Source organism: Silurus aristotelis (genome assembly GCF_946808225.1).
Source record: "Silurus aristotelis genome assembly, chromosome: 2".
In the NCBI taxonomy this organism is placed as follows: domain Eukaryota; kingdom Metazoa; phylum Chordata; class Actinopteri; order Siluriformes; family Siluridae; genus Silurus; species Silurus aristotelis.
In genome coordinates this window covers 717,886-735,489 of record NC_139575.1, presented here as the reverse complement: position 1 = coordinate 735,489, position 17,604 = coordinate 717,886, and the positions used below count along the sequence as shown (strand labels likewise).

Below are 17,604 nucleotides of genomic sequence, written 5' to 3'. Positions count from 1 at the left end.
GTGCGTGCATACACACAAATCACACAAGTGACAAAACTGTTGCTTCTGCAGTTTATAATCCTGATACAGTACAGAAATTGTGTGTGTGTGTGTGTGTGTGTGTGTGTGTGTGTGTGTGTGTGTGTGTGTGTGTGTGTGTGTGTGTGTGTGTGTGTGAGTGTCAGTTTAGCAGGAGATGAACAGTAAGACCTGCAGCGCGCGCCCGGGGGTGGGGATACTTTTTGTTATATACATAAATACTAAAGAATAAAAAGAATAAAAGCGGCAGAAGGAAGGGGATGAAGATGAGTATGAGGATGATGAAGATGGAGAAATTTCCGGCTGAAGCAGAAGAATTAAACACACTCAGCTGATCTGTCCATGGCGCGCGCGCGGCGGTGAGGACATCCTCCGGTGCGATTCAAGCTCGAGCTCCGGTGTACTTTGACTTCCTCACCGCGTTCAGGTAAGAGCCGAGGTCAGATTACACACACACACACACACACACACACACACACACACACACACACACACTTCTAATGAAAAGCTTTACACAGTGTATCAGCGCGACCCGTTTACAGCCTAATTGATTGATATTATAATGCCATAATCAATTATCAATTATAATCAAGAACGGATTAATATTCAATCTATTGATCTGTTTACCTCACATTGTGTGTGTGTGTGTGTGTGTGTGTGTGTGTGTGTGTGTGTGTGTGTGTGTGTGTGTTTGATTAACAGTCTCCATATGGTCCATTTGTGTAACTATAATCATTATAAAGTAATAAAGGGGGGCTGCACGTGCACCCGCTGCAATGAACAGAGTGATTCTGGTTTCCTCCCTCAGGTTTATTTACTGTGTAATTAATAATAATGTAGATTAATTAATTTCTGATTTTAATTCAGTTTATTTATAATATAAATGAGATGAAACAGAACTGCTCCTCAGAATGAAATGGTACTGAAGGGAACCTGTTCTACTCCCTGAAGTGATACTCAGCCCTGAGATCTCCTGTGACCGGAGATATAATGTACTTTCAATTCATATAAAACACATGCATGAGTTTCTGAAGGGTTAGAGGTTCACCTTATGTGCAAAATACACAACATAATGCCTCCAGGGACACCAGGGACATGACCACGTTACAGTTCCTCTTTTACTCCTTAGAGCAGAAACATCTCATATCAGACTGTCAGGAAAAGCATTCATTTCACTGTGGATGTGAACAAATGTGTTTATCTATTTATACTTGATTTTCTCTTCCAGTGAAGGTCAGTCGTAATCATCATCATCATCATTATCACCACCATCATCATTATCACCACCATCATCATCACCATCATCATCATCATATTCAACACCACCACCACCATCATCACCATCATTATCATCATCATCATTATCACCACTATCACCATCATTATCACCATCATCACCACCATCATCATTATCATCATCATCATCATCATCATCACCACTATCACCATCACCATCATTATCACCACCATCATCATTATCACCACCATCATCATCACCATCATCATCATCATCATCATCATATTCAACACCACCACCACCATCATCACCATCATTATCATCATCATCATTATCACCACTATCACCATCATTATCACCATCATCACCACCATCATCATCATCATCATCATCATCACCACTATCACCATCACCATCATTATCACCACCATCATCATTATCACCACCATCATCGTCACCATCATCATCATCATATTCAACACCACCACCACCATCATCACCATCATCATCATCACCATCATCATCATCATCATCATCATCATCATCATCATCATCATCATCACCACTATCACCATCATTATCACCATCATCATCACTATCATCATCATCATCATCATCATCATCACCACTATCACCATCATTATCACCACCACCATCATCATCATTATCACATCATCATCATCACTATCATCACCATCACAATTATCACCACCACTATTGTCATCATCATCATATTCAACACCACCACCACCATCATCACCATCATTATCATCATCATCATTATCACCACTATCACCATCATTATCACCATCATCACCACCATCATCATTATCATCATCATCATCATCATCACCACTATCACCATCACCATCATTATCACCACCATCATCATTATCACCACCATCATCATCACCATCATCATCATCATCATCATCATATTCAACACCACCACCACCATCATCACCATCATCATCATCACCATCATCACCATCATCATCATTATCACCACTATCACCATCATTATCACCATCATCACCACCATCATCATCATCATCATCATCATCACCACTATCACCATCACCATCATTATCACCACCATCATCATTATCACCACCATCATCGTCACCATCATCATCATCATATTCAACACCACCACCACCATCATCACCATCATCATCATCACCATCATCATCATCATCATCATCACCACTATCACCATCATTATCACCATCATCATCACTATCATCATCATCATCATCATCACCACTATCACCATCATTATCACCACCACCATCATCATCATTATCACATCATCATCATCACTATCATCACCATCACCATTATCACCACCACTATTGTCATCATCATCACCACCATCATCATCACAGATCTTCATGTTGATTTTGTATTCTCTCCCTCTAGTTCTCCTACACTTCATTCTGGCCGGCCCCGTGCCCTCTAAAGGAGAGGAGGACTTCCTCTCTATAGCGGCGTCTCGTCTCAGCCGCAGGAAGCGTGTGATTGGTGCGGCAGTGGGCGTGGCCATGGTGCTGGTGTTACTGGTTGCCATCCCTTTACTGGTCCACAGCACTAAGCTGGGCGGAGTCAGAGGCAGGATTGGAGGAGGAGTCGGAGGGACACATTATGAGATGCTGGGTAGCTGTAAGATGGTGTGTAACTCTCTTACACCCTCTAATGAACTCACACCCGTGTCTTCGCCTACCCAGGATGTCCCCACGCGCAGGTCTGGAGGGAAACCCAGCTTCCGTGGCATACCGGGTCTACCGGGACCTCCAGGACCACGAGGACCGCCTGGAGAGCCAGGTAAACCAGGTCCTCCGGGTCCACCAGGTCCGGGCCCAGGAGGATATGTCCCGTCATTCTACAGCCCCAAAATAGCGTTTTATGCTGGTCTGCGCAAACAGCACGAGGGCAGCGAGGTCCTGAAGTTCGACGACGTGGTGACAAACGTGGGAAATTATTACGAGCCCACCACAGGGAAGTTCACCTGCCCTTTACCTGGGATCTACTTCTTCACCTACCACGTCCTCATGAGGGGAGGAGATGGGACCAGCATGTGGGCTGACCTCAAGAAGAACGGACAGGTGCCATCTGTGTGTGTGTGTGTGTGTGTGCGTGTGTGTGTGTGTGTGTGTGTAGGTGTGTGTGTGTGTGTGTGTGTGTGTGTGTGTGTGTGTGTGTGTGTGTGTGTGTGTGTGTGTGTGTGTGACATATACACTACATTGTATATGTATGTATACATTGTAACTCCTCCCCCTTTTTGTAAATGTGCAATGTGTTATATTCCATACACACGGTTTATAGGCCGTAAATACAACATAACATTTACACACACACACACACACACACACACACACACACACACACACACATAGTGAACACTGAGCTCATCTTCCTGAAAGCAGCACAAAATATGTTCAAGAAAAAAAAAAACTGAAATGCACCACCTTGGTTTCCGGCTGGCGTTTGATTGGTTAATATGCAATATTAAATACCACGTTTACTTTTTCACTTACTACAACTCAGAGTTCCTTTTGCATTTAAATTTCCTTTTGAATTTTCAGGACTTTATGATGTGCAAAAAGCTTGTAGCCACTTCACTTAGATTGGTGAAGACATTACTGATGCTGCTGTCCATCAAGGCCACAAACTCATTTAACCTGTCCAAAACTAAATGGGGTCTGAGTAACAGGAAATCTGTACAGTATGAACTGTCATCAGCTGCACGAGCATCATAATGTCCTCCACAATTTCACAGACTACCTCCATTGTTCAAAACATTCTGCATAATCATCCATTTCTGCAATTTCCTTTGTTGGCCATCGACTCTGAGTGATGTCACTTCCCAATACACACACACCCAGTAATGCAGTCCCACCCCTGACACCTGATTGACGGCTTTCAGTGCAAGGCATCGGGAATTCTAATGCCAAAAGAATTGCGATTCTATTTGAGTTTTAGCAGGTTACATCCGCAACACAGAGAAGTGAAAAAGCAAACGTGGCAATGCTGCTATTTAAATATGACATGTTAATAACTCGTAAGACACAGTTGCAAATGGACTTTTATGAAAGTGAAAATTCAAACGCTAATGAAAGATTTGAAATTGCGTTTGAATGATGTCGATTTATGCATCCAGATATGAAATATTCTCCAGAACATCCTTCCACAGTTAACTTCACTACATTTCAGTGAAAAATAAACACCTGTGGTTTTATTTGTGGGATTTTATTAAAGTAGTTAAAAAGAAGGTTTTGTCATTCTATTAATAGATCAGTGTGCTGAGAGTCACATTCGAGTCTTTACTCATAAACTGAGGTGATTAAGTAAAGAGTCTTGTGATAAAAATGATAACAGGAACATTATAAAACTTTCTTTCGGCTTCTCCCGTTAGGGGGCGCCACAGCGGATCCTCCGCATGTTTGATTTGGCACATGTTTTTACGCCGGATGCCCTTCCTAACGCAACCCTCCCCATTTATCCGGGCTTGGGACCGGCACTGAGAGTGTCTGGGGTTGGTTCCCTAAACAGGGATGGAACCCGGGCCGCAGCGGAGAGAGCGCCGCATCCTAACCACTAGACCACCAGGGAACCTGATAACAAGAACGTTATAGTTATAATAAATCAGTACTTTGGATATTTAAGCTCACTAATGCTTGTGAGGAGTCAGTGTATGTTTGGTCCAATTCCACAGAAGATCTCCTGTAGCACAAACTGCTGGTTGTGTTAGAAAGAAGTCAGAGCCCTACAGAGTGCTGTGTATGAAGCTGCATAGCTGCAGAACACTCAGAGAGCCCATGATGACCCTGTACACCAATAGAAGGTGGTCTGGTCTGATGATTCATGCTTTGGAGTACATATCGTGGAGGGCTGGGCTTGTGGGCGTGGCTTACTTTGGAAACATGTGGCACCAGTATGCACCGTCATGACAGCCAACAGGCAGTGAGGCAGTGTGATGCTCTGGATGATTTCTGCTAGAAACTCTAGGTCCTGGTGCTCATATAGATGTTCCTTTGATGTTATGTACAACCTACTTACACACTGTTACAGACCCCCTGCAGTTACACCCCCTCGTGGTAACAATATTCCCTAATGGCAGTGTCTTGTTTTAGAGCTTCCTGCACATCCACACTCAAACACACTGTACAGGAACATTCTGAGGAACATTAAAATGTCTTCAAGGTTTTGACTAGACCTCCACATTACCAGGATCTCAGGGTTAGAGTGTGTGTATGTTTGTGGGATGTGCTGAATAAACATGAATGCTTATCCATAAAGGCTTAACTTTACATCTTACAAGACTTCTAATGTCTTATTATCAGATACCACACACACCTTTAAGGGTCTTACGATGTCTACAGCTACAGTAGAGGCACGAGCAGAACCAACACAATATTAGGATGTGAGTTAAATTTGTAAATATATTTATAAATCCAGATTTTATTTTATTTTAACTACATAATCACTGGGACATGAGTTTTCCACTCATAAGTTCTGCCCAAGACCATCAGCCCAAAGGGAGATACACAGTTTTCTCTTCACTTAAACTAGATCCAAACCTGTTCCAGCACGACAATGCCTCTGTGCACAAAGCCAGCTCCATGAAGATCTGCTTTTGGAGTGGATGATCTCCTGCTTTAGAGCTCCAACCATATTTAACATGAATGAATTAGAGCACTGCCTGCACCTCAGGCCTCCTCACCTCACCTCCATCAGTTCCTGACTTTACTAACACCCTTGTGGTTGATAAACACAAATGTCTGCATGCACACTTCAATATCTAGTGAAACATCTTCCCTGAAAAGTGGAGAGAATTATAACAGAAAATTTTAGTAAATGTGGAATGAAATGTTCAAAAAGGAGCACATAGCCATCTGATGCTCAGGTATCCACAGACTTTCAGTCATCTGAGGATACAGTGTATTCACACTGTGTGTGTGTGTGTGTGTGTGTGTGTGTGTGTGTGTGTGTGTGTGTGTGTGTGTGTGTGTGTCAAGTCAAGTCAAGTCAAGTTTATTTGTATAGCGCTTTTCACAACAGACATTGTCTCAAAGCAGCTTTACAGAAAACAACAGTGAAGGTGAATGGTGTGCGTTTGTCCCTGATGAGCAGCCGTGGCGACAGTGGCAAGGAAAAACTCCCTTAGATGATATGAGGAAGAAACCTTGAGAGGAACCAGACTCAAAGGGGAACCCATCCTCATATGGGTGACATCAAGAGTTTGGTCATAAATCTTTCAACAATACAGAACAATTTGTGATCATCATAGATCCAGCATCAGCTTCTCCATGCCAGGGCCTTTAAACACTCGGCATCTACTTCTCCATGATCATCCATAGGTCCATAATCTTCACGAGGTGGGACGTGACTGGAGCTGGCCAAACCTCAGGAAGCCTCGGGATGGGGAGAGAAAGAGAAGCAGTGGAGAGGAATTAGCGTAGCTGCTGTTCATGATATTAACAGCACAAGTTGATAATGTGCATGTGATCAGATGTTCTGGAGCACAAGGTTGTGATGTGATGTGTGTGATGTGTGTTATGTGTAGGCTTTGCTAAAAAGATATGTTTTTAATCTGCACTTAAACTGGGAGAGTGTATCTGAACCCCGAACACTGTCAGGAAGACTATTCCAGAGTTTAGGAGCTAAATGTGAAAATGCTCTACCGCCTTTAGTGGACTTTGCTATTCTAGGAACTACTAGAAGCCCAGAGTTTTGAGATCTCAGGGAGCGTGGCGGATTGTAGCGTGTTAAAAGACTGGATAGATACATGGGAGCCAAACCATTTAGTGCTTTATAAGTGAGTAGCAGTAGTTTGTAGTCTATTCGAAACTTAATAGGAAGCCAATGTAGGGACGATAAGATTGGGGTTATGTGATCGTATTTTCTTGACCTAGTAAGAACTCTTGCTGCGGCATTCTGAACTAACTGAAGCTTGTTTATTAATGATGCAGGACATCCACCTAGTAATGCATTACAGTAGTCTATTCTAGAGGTCATAAACGCATGGACGAGCTTCTCTGCATCAGATATAGATAACATATTTCTTAGCTTAGAAATATTTCTAAGGTGAAAGAAGGCTGTTTTTGTAACTTGATTGATGTGATTTTTGAAAGATAAGTTGCTGTCTAAAATAACTCCCAGGTCTTTTACCGTTGAACTAGTAGTTACAGAACAACCGTCTAAATGCAGGCTGAGATGCTGGAGCTTCTGTGTACTATTTTTTGGGCCGATGAGCAAAATCTCCGTTTTATCAGGATTTAATAGCAGAAAGTTATGGGTCATCCAATCTCTTATTTCTTCAACACACTCAGTTATGCGAGCTAATTGAGCCTGGTTTGGATGAAATATATAGCTGGGTATCATCAGCATAACAATGGAAGCTAATTCCATGCCTTCTAATAATATTTCCTAATGGAAGCATGTATATTGTAAAAAGCAGGGGTCCCAGAACTGACCCTTGTGGCACGCCATAATTTACTAGCATTATCCTGGATAGCTCTCCATTTAAATCTACGAAATGGTAACGATTGGACAGGTAGGATTTAAACCAGCTTAATGCCTGTCCCTGAATACCGATGTAATTCTGTAAGCGATCGAGGAGAAGATCATGATCTATAGTGTCGAACGCAGCACTAAGTTCTAGTAAAACTAATAGGGAGATGTAGCCTTGGTCTGAAGCTAAAAACAGGTCGTTAGTGATTTTAACTAGAGCAGTTTCTGTGCTATGATGGGGCCTAAAACCTGACTGAAACTCTTCAAAGATATTGTTCTCCTGCAAGTGGTTACATAGCTGGGCAGCGACAATCTTTTCTAAAATCTTAGACATAAATGGGAGATTTGAAATTGGTCTGTAATTCGATAGCGTGTTTGGATCCAGATTAGGTTTTTTAATGAGGGGCTTAATAACTGCTAACTTGAGGGATTTAGGGACATGACCTAACGATAGTGAGGAGTTAATAATATTTAAAAGAGGCTCACCAGCTGTATATAACACTTCCTTCAGTAGTTTAGTGGGAATTGGATCTAACTGACATGTTGTTGATTTAGCTTTCATAATAGCATCATACAGCTCTTCCTGTCCTATACATGTAAAACAGTGTAGTTGTGGGGTTGTAAGTACGATTGTGTCGGGAGATGCTGTCAGAGGTTGAACTGCCACAATTGTTTTTCGAATGTTATCTATTTTTTCAGTGAAGAAATTCATAAAGTCTTCACTACTAAACTGTGATGGAACACATTTTTCAGATCCCTGATTTGTTGTTAATTTAGCGACTGTACTGAAAAGGAACCTGGGATTGTTTTTGTTATTTTCTATGAGTTTGCTCAGGTGTTTAGCTCTAGCAGCTTTTAGCGCTTGTCTGTAGCTAAGCATACTGTCTTTATACGCAATTCTAAATACCTCCAATTTAGTTTTCCTCCATTTTCTCTCCAGATTACGTGTTGTTCTCTTTAGGGCATGCGTATGACTATTATACCAAGGTGCAGGTGCTTGTTCTCGAACCTTTTTTAACCGGATGGGGGCAACAGTGTCTAAAGTGCTAGTGAGGATAAGGTCTATGTTGTTCGCCATCTCATCAAGATGATCAGCATTTATGGGTTTAATGTGAAACTGAGATAAATCAGGCAGGTTATTTATGAATCTGTCCTTAGTGGTTGGAATAATAGTCCTACCAGGTCGATAACGTGGTGAAACACGGTTAATCTGCTCTACCGGTAGTGTGTACAGTAGGAGATAATGGTCTGTGATGTCATCACTCTGGGGTAAAATATCTATATCAGTGACGTCTGCTCCGTGGGATATTATTAAGTCTAGTGTGTGGTTAAAACGGTGGGTTGGTCTGGTGACGTTTTGTTTAACTCCAAAAGAGTTTAGTAAATCGACAAATGATAATCCTAGGGCATCGTTTTCATCATCTACATGAATATTAAAATCTCCTACAAGCAGCACTTTATCAAAGCTGATCAGGAGGTCTGAGAGAAAACAAGCAAACTCATGAAGAAAATCAGCGTAGGGTCCTGGGGGTCTGTACACGGTGACCAGAGCGAGTTTTCTATGCATCTCTGAAAGTGCAATTTTAAGAACGAGCACTTCAAATGATTTAAAGCTGAATCCTAATCTCTGACTAACATTAAGAGAAGCACTATAAATGGTTCCTACACCCCCCCCACGACCAGTCTGACGGGGCTCATGCTTATAAACATATCCTGACGGTGTCGACTCGTTTAGACCCATATAATCACCTGGTTTAATCCAGGTCTCAGTGAGACAGAGTGCTGAGAGATTATTCTCTGTGATCATCTCATTTACAATCAGTGCTTTGGGTGCAAGTGATCTAATGTTTAAAAGACCGAACTTTAGAACTTTGTTGTGTTTGTTTATCTGGCATTTTTCAGTTTTAACTGCAATAAGATTATTTCTGGATCTTGTGTATGTAATTCTTGGTTTTACTACCCGAGGAATAGATATGGTTTCTATAAACTGAGCTGTGTGTGAACTTGTAACTATTTGGTCTGTAGTATGCGTGTTCTTATAGTTGAAGATTTCTTGATGTCTTACCAGTCAGATGGTGTGAAGTATCCTAGAGATGTTATCTGATAGCACTGCTGCTCCAACTCTGCTGGGGTGCAGGCCATCAGGGCGGAAGAACCTCGGACGCTCCCAGAAACAGTTCCAGTTATTAACAAAGAGAAGTTTATGTTCTCGACACCATGACTGTAACCATTCATTTAGAGCTAAAAGTCTACTAAACTTCTCAGCCCCTCGCTGGTAAGTGGGAAGAGGTCCTGACACAATGATCCTCGTTGTGGGTGATGTGCTGCGTACCGTCTCCACCAGGATCCTGAAGTCCCTCTTTAAGATCTCCGTTTGCCGCAGCCTGGTGTCGTTTGATCCGGCATGGAGAACAACCGCTCCGAAGTTCTCGTTCAGGATCGCGGGTACCTGCGCAGCGACATCCAGAACACGAGCACCAGGAAAACAGCGAGTGTGCACCTTACCTTTAGCTCGGGTAGCGCGGACATGCCGGACGATGGAATCTCCGAGAATAACAGTGTCGCGTTCCGTCTCGCGGAGGGGGACGAAGCGGTTCTCGGTCGAGATCTCGAAGGCCGGTGGTGGAGGTGGAGACGTCCTCGATCGGGGCTTGGCTTGTCTCTTCCGCCGCGGTCGCATCCAGGGTCCATGTTGCACCGGTGCCGGAGTTGTAGGTGCGCTGGGCCTGGGCATAGAAGCACGCGGAGTTGATGTGCTGGGAGCGTTAGGTTCAACCTGGGAGTTTACCTGGGATGAGTGCGCGTCCGCCCGGGATGTTTCCAGCGCCGCTTTCCGCTCTCGCAGCCGGTCATGCTTTACATGCAGCTCGCGAATCCGTTTCTCCAATGCCTCCATCTCCAACGCCACCGTTTGCAACTCGAACGAGTCCTCACCTGTGCTCGAATGCAGACAAACAACCGGCATAGTGCTTATCGTCACGAACAGATTTATTATACAGAGATGTGAGTGAGAGAAAATAAATATAAACAACACTAGTTATAGTCGAGTTAACTAACTACAGGCACAAGTCAGGAAGACAAAAACAATTAAGGATTAATTGTGTGTGTGTGTGTGTGTGTGTGTGTGTGTGTGTTATTGTGTGTGTTTAGATTTGGATTTGATTTAAATCCACAGAACAGAGGAGACATAATAATAATAATAATTATAATAATAATAATAATAATAACGATTCTAATTGTCTGTTAGAGAAATTTAAAAGGCTTGTTTTTCTGTTTGTTATTTAATATTAAAAGCTTTCACACCCCATACATGATCACATGGCTGCCCTGAGACATGTGTGGTGAGAAGAACTCGGCATTGCAGCATTTGTACTTCACAGTTGTTTTATTTCTCTCAGCAAATTGTCTTCAGTTCCTCAAGGTTACGAGGATTTCTCTGATGGAATCTGAATTCCAAAATCATTCATAAATAATGTCAGGACTGAGAAAGTTTCTTAGTGAATGAGATGATTTTCTCCTCTGATGTATCATCTCTATATCATGATGCTCCCATCACCATTCTCATTGTTCACCTGCTGCTTCTACACACAACACTTCTCTTTTTAGAGTTCTGTTTCTGTTCTCACTGACCAGAGAGAGATGAGGAATGGAGATGGTTATGGTCCACCCTGCTTATAGTTCACGTCTTTAGATAGATAGATAGATAGATAGATAGATAGATAGATAGATAGATAGATAGATAGATAGATAGATAGATAGATAGATAGATAGATAGATAGATAGATAGATAGATAGATAGATAGATAGATAGATGTAGCATATGTACAGCATGTGATTTATATGTAAGCATATGAACAGTGAATAAATATAAAGGCAGTAACAGTGCAGAGACGCGTGGACATCATTAAGAAGTACAGAAATGGTTCTAAGGCGATGGCATTGAAGAGGAAATGAGCAGAAGTGAAAGGTTATAAGATTATGGCATTTAAGAAATGTGCAAGCTGAATAAACAAGTCTAGGTTATATACAGTGTTTTGTTTTGTAGTGATTAGCGGTGTAGTGTAGAGTTCAGTAGTGTGATGGTGGATGGAAAAAAGCCGTCCCTGAACCTGCTGGTTCTGGTGCGCAAGTTCCTGTATCTCCTTCATGATGGAAGGAGGTTAAACAGTTTGTGACTGGGATGTCAAGAGTCCTTGATAATGTTGTGAGCTCTGCGCAGACATCTGCTGTGGTGAAGGTGTTCAATGGCAGGTGGTTGGTGCCATTGATGCGTTGGGCGGTTTTGACCAGCCTTTGCAGGGCTTTACGTTCACATGCAGTGGAGCCTCTGTACCATACAATGATGGAGTTGGTCAGGATGCTCTCGATGATGCAGCGGTAAAAACCCATTAAAATCCATGCTGTCAGATTTTGGATCTCTTCCCTGTAGGCCGATTCGTCGTTGTTGTCGATCTGGCTGACCACATTGGTACTTGAAGATGTTGGAGTTATACAGAGGAGCACAATCGTGGGTGAACAGAGAGTACTGGGCTTAGAACACAGCCCTGTGGGATGCCAGTGTTTAGAATGAGGGTTGAGGATACCTGGTTGCCCAACCTAACAGATCGAGTTCTGTTGGTGAGAAAGTCCAGAATCCATCTGCAAGTGGATGTACAGATACCCAGGTCACTGAGCTTGGTGATCAGTACAGTAGGCAGGACTGTATTGAACGCAGAGCTAAAGTCAATGAACAGCATTCTGATGTAGGTGTTGCTTTTATCCAGGTGGGTGAGGGCTGAATGAAGAGCTGTGGAAACTGCACCCTCTGTTGACCTGTTCGTGCGATAGGCAAACTGGTGTGGGTCCAGTGTAGGTGGTAGGCCCACAGTGAGATGATTTAGGACCAGCTTCTCAAAGCACTTCATAGCGATAGGGGTGAGTGCAACTGGGTGAAAGTCATCCAAGCATTCGGCAGCTGAGTGCTTCGGCACAGGTATGATGGTTGTGGTCTTCAGGTATGTAGGAACCGTGGCTTGGGCAAGTAACAGGTTAAAAATGTCAGTGAAGACCTGTGCCAGTTGTCCAGCGCATGCTCTGAGAACACGTCCCAGTATGCCATCCGGGCCAGCTGCCTTGCGTGCATCCACTCTACTAAATGCTGAAAAGACGTCCGTTGTTGAGAGTGAAAGTGGGCTGTAAGATGTAGAAGAGTTCGTGGTTGATGTAAAATGTCCTGTGCTTTGATCGAAATGAGCAAAAAAGTGATTGAGCTCGTCCGGTTGCAAGGCACTGCTGGTTGGTTGAGCTGTAGGTTTGTAGTCTGTGATGGTCTGCATCCTTTTCCATATGCGTCTGGGGTCAGAGTTGTGAAAGTGCTCTTCTATGTGGAGTTTGAATGTGAGTTTTGCTTTCCTGATGCCTCTTTTCAGGTTGGCCCTGGCTCTGTTGTTGTCCTCTACGTTGCCAGATTTAAAGGCAGCATCTCTTGCTTTCAACAGGAGACGGACTTCAGAGTTCATCCACGGCTTCTGATTAGGAAAGCATTTCACGTGTTAGGCAGTAGTGACATGGTCAATGCATGTGTTAATATGGTCCAAAACAGATGATGTGTAAGTGTCCATGTCTGTGTGAGAGTCCAGTGTGGCCTATGAGGCAAACATATTCCAGTCAGTATCCTGAAACTGTTGCTGTAGAGAAGAAATGGCCCCCTCTGGCCATACTTTTACTGTCCTCACAGCTGGTTTCACACGTTTGATCAGTGGTGTGTATTTGGGTAGCATGAACAAAGAGAGGTGATCAGACTGACCCAAATGGGGGAGGGGAATGGCCGTGTATGCCCCAGGTATGTTTGTGTATACCTGATACAGTGTTTTGTCCCCTCTGGTAGAGCAGGAGACATTGCGGTGAAATTTTGGTAAAACAGATTTCAGGTTGGAGCGGTTGAAATCTCCAGCAACAACAATAGCTCCTTCGGGATGTGCAGACTGCTGTTTGCTGATAGCTGCATGCAGTTCCTTCATAGCGAGTTTAGCATTAGCATCCGGCAGAATGTACACCAATGGCTGAGAATTCTCTTAGTAAATAAAAGGGTCTGCACTTAATCATCAAATACTCTAAATGAACAGAGCAATGACTTTCAGTAACAGTAGAGTCCGTGCACCATGAGTTGTTAACATAAATGCACAGACCTCCACCTCTGCGCTTACCAGAGTCCTCTGCCGTCCTGTCCGCCCGATAAACACTGCGACCCCTGAGCTCAATGGCGCTGCTGGGAATGTTGTCGTTGAGACATATTTACGTAAAAATCATGACATTACATTCCTTAATCTGCTTGTTTAATGTTAACCCGGAGCAGCAGTTCATCCATTTTGTTTGCAAGAGACCGTACATTGGCAAGGAAGATGCTTGGAAAGAGATGGTTGATGCGGGTTTAGCCTTAGCCTAGCCCTGATGCCGCCTTGCTTCCCTCTCCTTTGCTTATGGTCTCGGCGCTGGCGCTGTAGTTTCGCTTTCGGCCGAGCTGGATCAGCGGTCCGCGGTGTTCGGTGTTTGGTCGATTTCCCGAGGGAGTTCAAAGTTCATTGAAAGTCCCTCTCTGTAGTTGTGGCCGATGTCTAATAATGCTTGTCGACTGTATGAGATGTGTGCAAGCCTGTTCTGAGTGAATAAGCTTGTAGTTGGTAGAGAAACTAACTAAATCGCGAAATCTGGAGAGACGCTGGGCCTCGAGTTGTGCACGTGCCGCCATCTTGGTCTTTCTTTATAGTTCTCAGTGTTAAGTCTAATTGTTGTTCATGATGCTTTCAGGTTGTCCTGCAAATCTTTTTTAATAAAAGAAAGGCTTCTCTCTCTCTCTCTCTCTCTCTCTCTCTCTCTCTCTCTCTCTCTCTCTCTCTCTCTCTCTCTCTCTCTTCTTCCTTATCATTATTCTGAGAAGGTGGTGTGAGTTTCTATGGTTTTCACCTGCCCAGAGACAATCAGATCTAGTTCCAGGAACTTTTTTCTTTTACATGTTATGGAAGCAGGTGGACTCAGTGAGAAGCTTTAGGTCTCTGTTGAGTTTTTGATCTGGCTGGTGATTAATACGGTTGTTGTAGAGAACATTAGGAAGCTCCTTCACCTTTACGTGGTTGTTGCTGTTGTGTTGAAATCTTTCCAAACAACTATAACATCATTTATACATTTTTTACTGCATTTAGACCTAAACTTTGATTTATTTCTCCAGTTTTCAATACTTTTCCAAGACATTTTCATTAGTAGAGGTTTAGATGTTACATGCTGAAGTGAAGATCTTCACACTGGTAGTCCATCAAATAAAAAAAAAAAGAGTTTTAGATTTTGATTTCCTTTTCACTGTAAACTCTTCATACTAAAAACACTTTTACTTTGATCAGTTTAGCGTCTGTGTTCCAGTAATCCTCGAAACTCATACAAAATAAACCACTTTACTGCAGAACCTCAGACGATGCTTTTACTTTTTACAAAACTTTATTTACACAAGCCACATATAATAATTCAGGGTAACTCAATAAATGAAATAATAAATAAATAAATAAATAAATAAATAAATAAATAAATAAATAAATAAATAAATAAATATGTGTTAAGATGGTTTCATAATTGATTAAAACAGTTATGAGTTTTGCTCTGGTGTAAAGTTTAGTTCTCCTTCTGCAACAGAGCACAAATCATTCTCCAACACCACACACATTTAAACACTTCCATATCATTCATACTTCTGTAAAAGTTAAAATCAATTAAAACTCTTGATTTGATCAGCCTTTTTAACATTCTTGTGTCTCCCAGTCAGTGTTCTGTGTGATCTGGTGTTTCCGGCTCATGTTTATCTCCATCTTCACTTGACCGAGGAAAAAAATGAACCAGGTGGCACCTGAACCTGTTTCCTAACGTATTTAACACCAAAAATAAAACACTGAACAGTAAAATCAACATAAAAAGACCTTAAAATGCTCCGTAAAAACACAAACAGTGACTGCAACCTGGAGCAGTGAATAAAAGCATGAAAACTGTTTCTCTCTGTGAATAAAAAGGACAATCAGGTGTAGCATCAGGGTTTAAAACAGAAATAAAAGAGTTCACAGAGATAATGCCATGTAAAATCCTCCACTGGAGGTCAGCAGCTCTTTTTGGTAACGGTGGTTTGTACAGTGTCTCCACTCTGGTTTAATATCAGCAATAAAACCCTGAACACTTCTCCATGGGGTGTCCACCCTCCAACTCTGCTTTTTCCTATTCAGAACCTTAACACACACTCTGTAGAGCAGCTTCCCAGACACTGACTCAAAGTCCATCTCCCCGTCGCCCCGGCACTCCAGGAGGGGGCGCTCACACCCGTCGAGGTCAGGAGCGATGTTTAGCTGGGGAAAGGGTTCATCCTCTGCAGGACCAGCCTCCGTGTGTTGATAGTCCATCAGCTGAACACGCTTCTCTGATGTAAGTGCAGATCTCCAGCGGTGGAGGAGCTGATTGACAACATGCAGGGACCTCAGTCTCATACATGCTGCCAGGTCCTCTGCCCTTGACAAGTCTGACCCTGTGATGTTCACAGGCTCTCGGAGCGTCACGATGCTCGAGGAGATAAGAGTTCTGGACAGTGCAGGAACGGTCACACTGGAGATGTCCAGTCACCCGCCGTACACCAGAGGCTCAAAAATAAACTCAACATAAAAAACACCACGCACTTTATCAGTCTTCATCCGAGTTTTTGCTATTGACCTTCGTTATCAGTTTTTTTTCACACACACTCCTCTACACTCGCCCCACACACCACCCGCACACACACACTCTTCTACACTCGCCCCACACACCACCCGCACACACACACTCTTCTACACTCGCCCCGCACACCACCCGCACACACACACTCCTCTACACTCGCCCCGCACACCAACCGCACACACACACTCCTCTACACTCGCCCCACACACCACCCGCACACACACACTCTTCTACACTCGCCCGCACACCACCCGCACACACACACTCCTCTACACTCGCCCCGCACACCAACCGCACACACACACTCCTCTACACTCGCCCCGCACACCAACCGCACACACACACTCCTCTACACTCGCCCCGCACTTCACCTGCACACACACACACACACACACACACTCCTCTACACTTACCCCGCACAACACCTGCACACACGCACACACACTCCTCTACACTTACCCCGCACACCACCTGCACACACACACACACACACACACACACACACACACACACACACACACACTCTTCTACACTCAGCCCGCACACCACACACACACACACACACACATTTCTCTAACTCGCCCCACACACACACACACACACACACTCTCCTCTACAGGCAAGTCAAACTCTCACACAGCCTTGTGCTAGCAGACGCCATGCTGCTTACAGGAATGCTAGAATATACACACACACACATTATTCCTAGATGTTTTATTGAAAAAATTGTGTAAAAACGCTGAAATAAATGCAAAAAACGTATGAAAAAATTGCCAACACGCCATCTGCTCTCACGCTCTACACACCACGCTCGACCTTTTCTTGCGCAAAGACAGAGAGAGAAAGAGGGAGAGAGAGAGAGGGAGAGAGAGGGGGGGGGGGGGGAGAGCGAGAGAGAGAGAGAGCGAGAGAGAGAGAGAGAGCGAGAGAGAGAGAGAGAGAGAGAGAGAGAGAGAGAGAGAGAGAGAGAGAGAGAGAGAGAGAGAGAGATTGTTGTGTTATAGCTGCATGAGTTTTTTGGACAATGGAGAAGACACTGGTCTTTGTTTCTGTTGTCAGTAAAGTCCATGTGTACTTTCATTTGATTGGAACTGCTGATTCGCTGTTTCTCACATCAC

At 43.4% G+C, this 17,604-nt stretch overlaps 1 protein-coding gene across 1 annotated transcript in view; it reads left to right on the top strand.

Annotated features, from left to right (window-relative positions):
- Positions 1–81: 81 nt before the first annotated feature.
- c1ql4b (complement component 1, q subcomponent-like 4b) overlaps positions 82–17,604 on the top strand; it is a 48,686-nt gene continuing 31,163 nt past the window's right edge. Inside the window, exons 1-2 of the mRNA XM_083564631.1 lie at positions 82–445; positions 2,678–3,360. Coding sequence (XP_083420757.1) covers positions 2,800–3,360 — 561 coding nt within the window. The 5' untranslated portion in view covers positions 82–445; positions 2,678–2,799. The remainder of the gene's footprint in view (positions 446–2,677; positions 3,361–17,604) is intronic.